Source organism: Aulostomus chinensis, chromosome 5, assembly GCF_037954235.1.
Source record: "Aulostomus chinensis isolate RoL2024-O1b breed Wild chromosome 5, RoL_Achi_v1.0, whole genome shotgun sequence".
NCBI lineage: Eukaryota > Metazoa > Chordata > Actinopteri > Syngnathiformes > Aulostomidae > Aulostomus > Aulostomus chinensis.
Genome location: NC_141324.1, coordinates 28,735,263 through 28,747,493, shown reverse-complemented (window position 1 = coordinate 28,747,493; position 12,231 = coordinate 28,735,263). Strand labels below are relative to the sequence as shown.

General features: G+C 44.3%; 1 protein-coding gene across 1 annotated transcript in view; it reads right to left on the bottom strand.

Moving 5' to 3' along the window:
• Positions 1–12,231, bottom strand: part of LOC147262060 (receptor-type tyrosine-protein phosphatase N2-like) — a 136,863-nt gene that overhangs the window by 18,215 nt on the left and 106,417 nt on the right. The window contains exons 17-19 of the mRNA XM_086204468.1: positions 9,149–9,226; positions 4,659–4,778; positions 4,194–4,360 (exon numbers count right to left, since the gene is read on the bottom strand). Coding sequence (XP_086060594.1) covers positions 4,194–4,360; positions 4,659–4,778; positions 9,149–9,226 — 365 coding nt within the window. The remainder of the gene's footprint in view (positions 1–4,193; positions 4,361–4,658; positions 4,779–9,148; positions 9,227–12,231) is intronic.

The following is a 12,231-nucleotide window of genomic DNA, read 5'->3' as shown; positions in this document are numbered from 1 at the left end:
TGAAAGGAAACGCCCCGCCTGAGATTCAAGCTCGAGAGCAAGAGATGAAGACTCCGAGAGACAAAAGGTTGAAGACGGAGAGACAACTTGGTTCTTCCTCCATCCACACCGGAACCAGCTGGCTAAATATTCCGAATTGAACTGAAGATCTGGACCCGCTCTGACAGAACACACGCCATCAACACGCCACCCACCACGGAGCGAGTGACATCCACATGTCATGGTAGTTTACCGTTTTTGTGTGCGCGATGTTCTAAGAACCCCGGAACAATTAACGATGCTTTACAAGAACCTGATGACCTCAGACAAGCTCATGATTTTGATGGAGGGGGCGGAGCCTGGGTCAAGAAAGAATCCATTACATTTTGGAGCAAACGAGTCATAGCGCCACCTGGTGACTACGTCTGCGGCAGATGTGAAGCAGTGGGTGCGAAGCAGCACGTTAATTCACGGGTCACAGCTGCTACGTGTTTGTCTTGCCAGCACCAATGTGAACACACACAAATTTGTAGCACAAAGTAATTATACTCTGACAGTACTGATGGTAACTACCATGTGAGGACCTGGAGGGAGGAAGGGAGGGAAGAAGCAATGTTGACCGCACCGATGCTGGGAAACAGGCAGACTTCAACCCAAAAACCAGTAAAACAACAACAACCAAACAATGTTGAAACGATGTTATACTGGTTAGTAAACTCCACTTAACCCAACAAAGACCACCAGACGATCGACATCAGCTTTCATCAGTGTGTAGTTGAGAAACTCCGGGAGGAGGGACGTGGTGAGGACGGCGTCTGCACTCATTAGTGGGACTTCTACCACCAGACGGGACTCATTCCTAGTCTAGATCATTTGGAAAATCTACTTTTCATTTCAAAGTGCTAAAAACAAGGAAGAGGAGTCCAGCTTTAGTCTGGACTTGCTCTCGTCATAATAGGAAGACAGACAAAGGCATGAGAGAGGAAGACAGAGGGCGGGAGAGAGAAACACAAAAGCGACCAAGAGAGAAAGGGAGGCTTGGGGAGGGAAGCTTGGGAGAGGGGGGGGGGGGGGGTGATCGAAAGGCGGTCAAGCAAACCATGAGCAAGCAGGAAAGAGGGTCTCAGGTCACTGGGCACAGCCAGGAAAGAGAAAGATGAAGGCAGAGAAAGGAAGAGGGGAAAAGAGGAGTAAACGGGGCGGGAAGTTCGGGGTCCGTGAGGCCCCTTTGGTTGCAGAATCACAGTCTCCAATGATCACTTTTGTGACTATGCAACTGGGCTTATATTACTAGCTGCAACATCACAAAAATGACACTGGCAACCGCTAGTTAGCTGGTAAAACAGGTGGGGGTGGGGGGGATGTAAGCGAAGCTTCGGCTCAGCTGTGAGTGCGGTTAAAAACATGCCGTCATGAGCGTAAAAAAAGGAGGGAGATATTTGTATCCTCGAAGCACTGAGGCAGAATAAAAGGGAAACACACCAAAAAAAAAAGAAAAAAAAAAGAAAAAGGGGCAGGCAGCTATTGCTAATAAAAGTGAAAAATATCTCCCTCATGGCTCTCTTCATTGTGGTGCGACCCCGCTGCCCTGTGAGTAAAGGCAATATTTTCTAACTGATGGTGGGTGGTGACGCCCACCTTTTATAATGGCTGCGACCACAAACGCTCACTCTTGATATCTCACCTAATTGATGAGCGCCAGCAGCACGGCGACACCATGCCTATATATATATAAAGCTGAGCTGGGGTCTATCACTCCAGAAAATCCACAGTGAATCACAAAAAAAAAAGGGGGGGGGGGGCTGGGGCGGCTCCAACCTAATAGACAATACAGTATATCAGTTTAAAAGAGGTCGGAGGGGAGCGACTATAAAGGTGTTGGAGATTAAGCCACAGTTCCCTCAATGCGTCCTGAATTACATCGTTATCGACTGCAAAATGCCCCCGACGTTTGAGGATGGAGAGGTATTTTCCCGCTCGCCTCTCGGGGTCACAAGTCAAGGCTCCTGAAGAAGGGAGGTGTTTGGAGTGATTATGCAGCGATCGAGCCACAAGAGCCACAAATATGGGAGGTTTAGAGGAGAAAAATAAGTCATTCCGTTCCGTTCTTGCTTAAACAGAACAGAACTTCAATGAACAACTTTTTCGAACTACTCTTACTGACCATTCTCCCCAGAGGTGGACAAAAAGATGGAGACCCTTCACGACTACAAGTTGCATTAGGGGAGCTGTGCTAGTTAGCTTAGCACAATGAATGTTAGCAGGCGGGAAGTGTTAGCATACCTCTTTCAAAGTAAACAAATGAGCTCCTCCAATTGATAAAAATATGAAATAAAGATTTAAAATTACAAGCCACTGTCATTTTTTAAATCAAACACGTAGCTGGATTTGTTTAGCCTGTAGCAGTGACTCGAAGCCTCAAAAATACAGGCAAGAAATCCACGGCCGACTAAAGAGGGTGAGGAGGATCACTTCAGGACAAGCCAACACCCCAAACCGGATCTCTTTGACCACTTTTGATGGAGGTATGCTGACATTTCCCACGCGCTACCATTCATCGAGCTAAGCTAGCTAGCAGGAGGACAGACAATAATTTGACACGTTTGCTCAAGAACTTGAGTATCGTTGTTCCTGAAGTCTTCACACCGGTTACCTGTTTACTTATTATGCTTCCACCTCGTGGCCTCGAACCAGACTATAGAACTCAGAGAGGCTGTGGTTTATCTATTTTTCACAAAGCAGAGCAAAAACATTAGGTGAGGTTGTCAGTCATTGCACTACTAGATGCTAAAACCAGCTTCTAGAGGAGTTTAGATGAGCCAACAACAGCGACAAAAACAAGTAAATAAGAATCTCATCCATTCAGTCCGGCTTGTATTGTTTCATCAATCACAGTCATTCTCCTGAAATCAATCATCTCTTGTTTCTGATATCATCCTGCACTGCGCGTTAGCCTCCGCTCTGTCTTGTAACGCTAACTTGAATTGTGTCATCTGAATGATGTGACACAAGTACAGCTTGACTGACGCATGAAGGAGCTGCGCTAGTACTTCTACTTACAGCAGCATCTTTTCATTCTTTTTTTTTTTTTTTTTAGTATCTGTACTTCAATTAAATTAATAATAACTTTGCTTCTATTCTATTTTACTTTTCAGGACCATTCACCAACCAACTGCGGGAACTCTGGAAATACAGATGAAGATCAAGAAGAAAAAAACCTTTGTTACACTTTTGTTCATTTCAGGGTTTCTTTAACAATAATTTATTGTTTATAGTGACTCGTTTCCTTTCTGAGGAGACAAAAGGAATCAATGACAAAAGTAGCACACAAGTGCCATCAGTGTTTACGTCAACAAGCACAGAAAAGGACATTTTCGGCAACTATTTCTCAGCTCTTTCTTATCTACAAACAGACTTCTTTACAAACGGCTTGTTATCAACCACAGTAACGACCAAGTAAGGTGGAACTTGACTTTTAGGGAAAATTACTGAGGTGATTTTCTTTGAAAACATCTTAGAAAGTGGTCGAGGTTTTTTTCCCCATGGAAACTAACTCAGCTATTGAAGTGTATTATTCTCTTAAGGCCGCTTAGCAAAAGTTTCTTTGAGGCCGTAGTAAACATCAATGTTTCCGCTATCGGCAATGCAAGCAGGCGGAGTGCTTTCTATACATCAAATAAAGAAGAATTCAAAAAAAAAAAAAAAGTCTTCATAAGTTGGCCTGAACAGAAAATGATTTTGAAGACTCGTGTACAAGCAGCCGGTGGCGCTGCGACAAGATTGTTTGTGGATTCGGGGAATATAATTGGCCGAATTTACAATCAGAAGCGTTGAGTGATCAAATTATGATCAGAAATTCCTTTTACCTCGGAACTTGGACGTCAGACAGGGAATGACGTCACACCCGAGTTGAAGAAAATGGGGGAAAAGTGGGAAAAAAAACCCCAAAACAAAACGCACACTGTTGATGTGTCAGCTGTTAACAAAACCAGCTGAGGACTTTGTGTTTTGAGCTGACAAACATCGTAGCAACTCGTCTACGAGTAGAGGATAAATTGTACCGTGTGCCCAGGCAACATGGAGAATCCTGCTTTCAACAGAGCAGTTAGCAGCGGTGGGGGGTGGTGTAGTTAAGGCCGAGCCCAACTCCACCAGGCAACTGCATTAATCGCAAGGTTTGGTTTGGGTTTTTTTTTTCTGGAGGAGTTCCCTACCTGCGGAAGTCCAGGAGTGTCCGGCTGGTCTCTGGGACGTTCTGGTTGAGCCAAGTCAGGAAGTGGAACTGCGTGACTGTCCTTGTCTCATTGGTCTGCATGTTCTTCAGGTAGAAGCTACGAACCAGGAAGTCGTCGCACCAGATGTGTTCAGACACCAGGTTCACCTGCGTGGTCATGCACAAGGGCGACAAACACCACACCAGGCACTTGAACCAAGTCTTATGAGGTGTTCATCGCCACAGGGGTGAGGAAGTTCTACAGGATTTCTTTACAATATTCCCTTGTTTAAGGAGCTATCGAGTGTATTGTTGAGGAACAGCGATGATTCTCCTCAGGATATTTCTGTTTCACGAATCTCCTTCACATATTTCACAGAATCAGAGGTAAAAATTCTATAACGACGTAGCGTGATTGAAGAGAACCACTCTGACAGTCGAGGTTATGGCGAAGGAGTCTTTTTACCTCATAGATGTGGTAGAGATTGGATCCTTCATCAGGCCAGTAATGGTAGCACTGCTTCACTCCGCTCTCTACCAGTGGTGTCAGCATGACAATGACCACGCAGCCGTTCTCCCACACCATCTGCAACAAAATCACAAGTCTGTTAGAGTCTGGTGGAGACAAAGACTCTGGTATGTCACTAGGAGGCTGGACTCATTGAAGGGCATTTCCAGATCAAGCTCCCTCGAATATGCCTGGATGAGCCTGCTGGTTCTACTGTGAGTGCAGCTTTAGCACCGTAGCACTTGACTGGAACCGTTCTCGTTTGTTTTTGGTGTCGGAGGATCCTGAGCACACTGCCACACTAAGGGCACATTCCCACTGGCTCACTTTGGCTCGGGTCGGGTGGAGTCAGGGTTGGTTTGGCCCCGTTTCCACTGGCCCCAACACGGTACTAACCATTACCATTTTGGTCCCTGCTCCGCTGGGGTTCCAAGCGAGCCTAAATGTGACGTAAACACATAGCTGGGTGCTGATTGGGTAACTCACCCGCTTACGTCGTGTACTTCGTATCATCTTGGCCTCGGCGGAATACTGGTCTATTGCTTGGTAAAGTCTTTTATACTTTTCTTGTGTGTTCTGTTTCACCGCTTGAAGCCTTGCCTGTCTGTACTCCCTCACTTTTATTTCCATTTTCTACCTCTTATCCTCTTAAGGGTCGCGTGGGGAGGGGGTGGAGCCTATTCCCAGCAGCCTTCACCCTGGACGGGTCACCAGTCCAGGGCAGGGCCAACACATATAGCCAACCATTGGCTCTCCCAGCCACGCCTACGGTCAATTTAGAGTCTGGATCAACCTGGTCCCCTCTTGATGTCTTTGGACTGTGGAGGAAGCTGGAGTACCAGAGAGAACCCAGCAGGAACAGGGAGAACATGGAGACTCACCCAGAAAGACCCCGTGCTCCAGCCGGGACTTGAACCCAGAACCTTCTTGCTGTGAGGCAACAGTGCTGACCACTGCACCACTGTGCCTTCCCCCTTACTTTTAGTTTAAGCAAAAACCACTGACCGAGCAACAGGCATGACGCTGCCACCATGTCATCCATTGTTGTTTTTGTGTCACACACCACTGACGCTGGGGAACTCTTGGCTTGTGACTCCACCCATGCTGACGTGGTACGGAGTGCTAGTGGGAACGCACCCGTACTGAGCCGTACCGAGCCGAGCCAAAGTGAAACAGTGGATACACACCTTCAGAAGCCGTGGATTACAACGGAGGAAGTTCTTGAGAGTTTACAAACTGACTTTTTTTTTTTTTAAACAGTTTTAGTGTTGCTGTCTGTCAGTCTCCTGTTAGCGTCAAGCTAAATATATGTGGCTGGCTCTTTCTGCATTCTGGAGTCAAAAAGAAGTGATGCAGGAAAAAAAAAACCTTTGATAGCTCAAAGGACTGAAAAAAAGAGCAAAGTCAAGTTTATTTATTTAGCACATTTCATTGTGACACGCCGAACAAACACTGATAAATCAGCACTTAAGAATAGAAGCCATGTTCTTGAAGTGGTGGAGAGTTCCATTTGGAAGATGATCCCCTCGAAAGCTGTCAACACTTCCCCAGATCTGTTAACAGGAACACCGAGATGTCCTCAGTCACCCACTCACTTCAAGATGAGGCCAATTTTGGTTGTGGAGGGGAAGACGTGTCAGTTTTCGGGGGTTGAGAACAAAATCTTAGCATAAAACCAAACTCTTTGAGACATGTTTACTGTGTTTCAAACTTTTTAAAGAAAGTGGATCATTGTGTAGTAATGAAAAGTAATTGCTGTCTCTTCCCTCCCCCGACTGGGTCATTCCACAGCGAGACCCACCATGCAGTCATATTTCTCAGCTGGCAGTTGTGTTCTCCATGCAGCGGGGGGGGGGGGGGGGCTGTCTCCGGAGATCCATTCCACTCTGATCAGAGGTAATAGTCAGCCATAAATGGAAGCCATAAAACAATAACACTCCCACCTCATCGCATTAGATAATCAAGATGGCCACACCTGCCATTCACACGGTAGCACTGCCATAACTTGAGATTTAACCACCGCTAATTACGCCCGACTTTGAATTACTACACCGTCACACGCCTTCCCCTCAGCCCCCACGGCGTCACTGATTGGTGTCATGAATCTGAGGATGTGGCGGTGCACTTTTTTGAGAAATGGTGTTAATTTGCTTTAGCTGACAGGGTGAGAGTTCCGTTGGTGCTGGGAGGACGTTCTCCTCCTTTGAAAAGTTAGTAAAAAGGGGGGAAAAAATCATTCAAACCCTTATTTATGAAAAGAAAAGTTAACTGCATGGCAAACTTCTTTAATTTCAAAAAAGGTTCTTGCACACGTTAAGGTTTTAGTGAGGAGTGTGAACGATTAAAGACTGTCGCCTTGAAAAGAAAATCAAAGAATCTCTTGAACTCGGCTCCCAGACCTTCATCAGGCAGAATTCGAACTTCCTGACAAGAGAGATGTGGACCCTTGCAGCGAGTCCTGTCACACTCCTCCTCCTCAGACTCCTTATACACAACAAACAGGCTGGCAGCACAGCAACTGAAGGTGTTTGTCCTTAAAGGCCCCATGAAACAGAAGCCAGAGTCACATTTGTTTCAGAATCTTAATATGTTTCTGGTCGACACACAAAGCAACGGAGAAGGACAAGTTATTGAAAACTGTCATTTACATCTGCCAGTAGCGCCGAATGTACCGCCTGCACGATAAATTATGCACATCGGAGACGTATGATGGCTTCAAATGTTTTCCGCGTTCATGAGAAGAAAACACATGAATGCCGCACTCTTGAGATATTCATGACATTGTGAGTCAAACCTTTCTCAAACTTCAAGTTAACAAGTTACGACATTTTGAAGTTTTTAAGAAATGGTGGCAACCGTGGACTGATTTCAGATGGATGGATTTACAGTTTGTCAATCTTCTGTCTTCGTTATTTTATGATACCATTAAATGGTTGATATTTCCAACGGCACAATAAACTAAAACTCAGTGTTTTTTAGTGGCTGAGAGTAACGTTAGCCGTTGCTACTATAACGTTAGCCAAGCTACTGAACATAATATAGGCGATGTAGTTTTAGCTAACGTTGCTATAAGATGGTAAACTGTAAAAGCTGTGTCAGAATGACCAAGTAAAGTAAAGCCCTCTGTTAGCTGGAATATGAAAAAATAATTTAAATGTGTGGCTTTAATGAGATTTTGCAAATGGATGAAAATATGGTGGTGAAACGAGTCATTTCACCAATCATGTGATGTTCAAAACAATTGGTGCACCATTTTATTGCTGTGTTTTTCATGACGTCTGTGAGAGAAAGTGTTTTGTAGTCGTCGTGCATGAATTGAAGGATGAGGGAGGGGCAAAAAAATCTACAAAATTAAGAAAGCATTTCAATTAAACATAAAATTAGTACACTCAAAAGTGTTTTTATAGGAAGAGAACAGAAAGACTTTGTGTGAATATTTAACTTCATGTTTTTTGGACATGTTTTCTGTCAAAATATAAATGAAACATTAACAGAGAGTTAAAGGATTAAAACCTGGGATAAAATAAAAAATTACTGATTTTTTTTTTAATACAAAAGTACATTTTCTAAGTCAAACAGTACTTGTTTAGTACTGCGTCGTTATTTAAGCATTACCTGCTTTGCTGCACGAATGCTACGAACACATTCATAACATAAATCCATTCTAAGGAATTCGGCGTGAACGTGGTACAGATGACATTTTAGAGAGCTTCATTTTGACATTCAACGTTGAATGATATCGGAAAGTAACATTCTCTCATTTTGGTGACTTAAAAAAAAACACGTGTTTGAAAATGTATTCATTTTTGGCTTATTAAAAAAAAAAAACTACAGTTCTGACGACAAAACCTGCGTAGTTGTATGAGATTTGATATTTCAGCAGCAGGGGAAGCCAAGGATTTCTGTCGTATGTGTGCAGTAATCAGCCCAACTGGGAATGCAGGCCATTGTTTGACAATGGGACCTTTCCCTACCAAGAACCCTCTAAAACACACACACACACACACACACACACACACACACACACGAGTTTACCTTGACACACACGTATACAACATGATTGGCCAGAATAACTTATCGATCGGGCATCCTGAGATTCAAACACAATACAACATTTGGGACAGTGGGAAAGTGTTTGCCATTGCCTGAATTAACAATGTGTCCCATTGCAGACAGGTGTGTGTGTGTGTGTGTGTGTGTGTGTGTGTGTGTGTGTGTGTGTGTGTGTGTGTGTAGCTGCTGGGGCGTTGCAGGTGAGAGTGTGTAATGGTGAAGGAGAGATTAATAACGACATCGACAGAACAGGCTGGTCTCCTGCGTGGCTTTCTGCACTAATAAATATCGGCTAACTCTTGTTTAAGAAAGGAAAAGCTATTGATTTCTGCTGTGTGTGTGTGTGTGTGTGTGTGTGTGTGTGTGTGTGTGTGTGTGTGTGTGTGTGTTTTTACCTGCCAGAAATCAGCCACAGTGGAGGGCAGGGGGCCTTGAGTGGCGATGTAGGCTGGGTTCCTTGGATCGTGATCCATCTGAGCACAAAGGAAAAGGATGCTATTACTATTATGACTTTATATTCTACCTCTTTATTGGTGCAAAGACTGCATACTGTAAACCTCAGGTTAATTCCATTTCTCTTCATTTTCAGAGAATTGAGATCAGGATCCTTTTTAAATCAAACACACAGATATTTGAATGTAAAAAGACAGTTCTGGATATGAGATGAAACCGTGGCCCTGATCCAGCTTATTACACAACAGCGATTTGCAGCTTAAATCCTTGCACGTTTAATTTTAGCAATTGGTCGCAACATTTCAGTGGAAAATGCAATGTGTTACTCATAGTTTTCACAGTGCTGCGGTGCTGGTCTTGTTAGGTTGGGATCCTGATGTTCACATCCTTAGTTAAATCACTGAAGCAAGCTGGCTAGCAAGTTAGCAATCCTGACAACCTCAGACTCCATCAGACCTCGGGAATTCATCATCAACCCGTGAGATGCAGCAAACACACCTATTAATCAAAAAGAACCAATGAACTAAAGTTCATTGGTAATTTGGTTCAGGTGAGGAGGTCTTTCAATATGTTGTACAGTGTCTTCTCACAATCGTGTACTGGTAGCATGACTGCGCTAACTGGCTGCATTTAGTTAACAAAGCTCCTCCTCCGCTTCCCTCTCAAGGACACCGTAAAACTCATAATGATATATCTTGTAGTTATTCAGTTAATTTTACTATCACATTGCCAGGTGTGAATTTCTCCATCAATCCTTTTCGATTCATTGGTACATTATTTTACAAAAACATGTTCTTATGTTCACATTTTACAGGAGCCGGAAGCGTCTTGGTGGTGGTGGTGAGTGTTTTTCCAGAGCTTTAGACTTCTTTCTTAACCTAATGAAAATTACAGAGGGATGGCGAAGGCGTGGGGAGCAGAAGACAAGAGACGAACGTGAGGTGAATTTGCGAGGAAGTGAGTGACACCCCGGCCTATTACCATGCAAATTGTGTGGTAAATGTAATAATTGGCAAGACCAATTTAGCTGGAAGCAATTACAGAGGGAAGACAGATAATTTCTGGGGTTTTTCCGCACACAAAATTGTCTTTAATGGTCCTCTGTTCCCTTTATGAATGCCAAACAATAATGCACTTGTAATGAACTTAAAATGTAGCAACTTAGAGAGAGACGAGGTGACACGGAGCAAGAGAGTTTTAGCTCATTAAAGCATCCGCAGACAAAAAAAAAAAACAGCTGGAGGCAGAACTTCACTTTTTAATGCAGCTGAACATGAGAAGGTTACACAGACACGAAGTGGCTGAAAATTTGTGGAAAATCTTTTTATATATATGTTTTCCTTTTTTCCTTTTTTGGGGGGGGGGGGGGAGGCTGTGAAGCTGATGGGAATCAAATGGGCCTCACCTTCCGATCGGCGCAAAATGGCCCCCGTGTGTGCGACGTTGGTGCGTTCCTATCTGGCGCCACTGACCAGACCAGGTCTCACGTCTACAGTACCGTAGATTTCCTGCTGTTTGAAGGGTGCAGTGTTGTGTCAGTAAGGCGGTGCAGGTGCACAGGTGCAGTAACGCGCAAAAGATCGCAACTACAACATTGCAGCGTGTGTCGCGTGGATGGGAATAATTGCAGTGCAAATTTATTATAATCTCTCGATTGACTGTCAAGATTAGAGGCTGGTCAGAGTTTCGCTTCTGATTGTTCAAAGACTCAAATGACCCGCAAATGGCTGAATTTGGAGGGGAAAAAGAGAAAGAGAGAGAGAAACAAGTGGCTGGATGTTGAATCACAATAAAAAGCTTCATCTAATCCGGGGTCACAGGGTGATGGAAGCCGAGGGAGACAAAGAGAAGGGAGCTGGTGCAGAGTAATCAAGAAAGACAGGAAGTAGAGTGGAATGAAAGAGTTCAGGAGAACAAGAGATGCTGGAGCGAGACACTGTTGAGAGTGGAGGTAACAGAAGTGAGGAATGGAGGCGGGAGCGGAAGAGAGAAATGAAGTAGCAGAGATGATCAAAGACGGGTGACACGTCTCTCTTTATCCACTGGTGTTTTTCTCCGTGTCCTTTTCAATCTTTGCGGACACACAATGCTTCCTGACATCTTGCAGGGTCTCCAGGATTAAACCCTGATATTAGCGACATGGCAAGACTGTGTCACAAAGGACTTCTGCCTTCCCCTCGCTGACACGCTGGAGGACGTGACAATTATCACTGTCGTCGTCTTTCAGGGAAGGAAACGGAGGAGTCGGCTTCTGTGCTTGTGTGTTGACTGTTACTACTGTCTGACACGTGTGTGTGTGTGTGTGTGTGTGAGTGTGTGTGTCTATAGATCTCTTATACATCTACAGATTTCTCTGTCTTGGAGGTCACAGTGACCTTGACCACCAAAATCTTCTCAGTTCACCCACAAGTGTTGGCTATTGGTGCTAAAATTAAAAGAAAACTCCTCAAAGTTGACTATTAAGCACATTAATAATATGACAACAATAACAACACATTTATGATGACAAATTCATGATAACGCAAGACTGTCAGCTGACTGTCGCAGACGGAGGCTACAAAAGCAAACCAAATCATCAAAAACACATCAAGTAACGCAAGAACAACACATTCAAAATCAATATCACAACACAACAGAAGCAACACAGCACAGAAGAAAACACAAAGCCAACATAGCGCAAAAGCAGGGTCCTTTGGCTGAGGGACCAGGAGGACCCTCACCTACAGACCCCTGCCTTTGAGTTCTGTGAGTTGTTGCTGTGTTTTGCACTTCAAGGCCACCGCAGTTGTTTGTGTGTCTCTTAAAAACGTGGGACGCCAACAAGAGTCTGAAGGAGCCTACAGAGGTTGTGGAGGTCAATAAAGGTCATGAGGGGGAAACATGAGAAGCCTGAAGCTAAGTGGTGGTGACCTGGAAGTCATGTGACCCTGGTGTAGTCCCTCCATAGGCTAACGTTAGCTTAGCACTGCTAACCGTTGCATTCAGACTTCCAGCATCATCAGAGTGGTTCATGATTCAGTGGTGA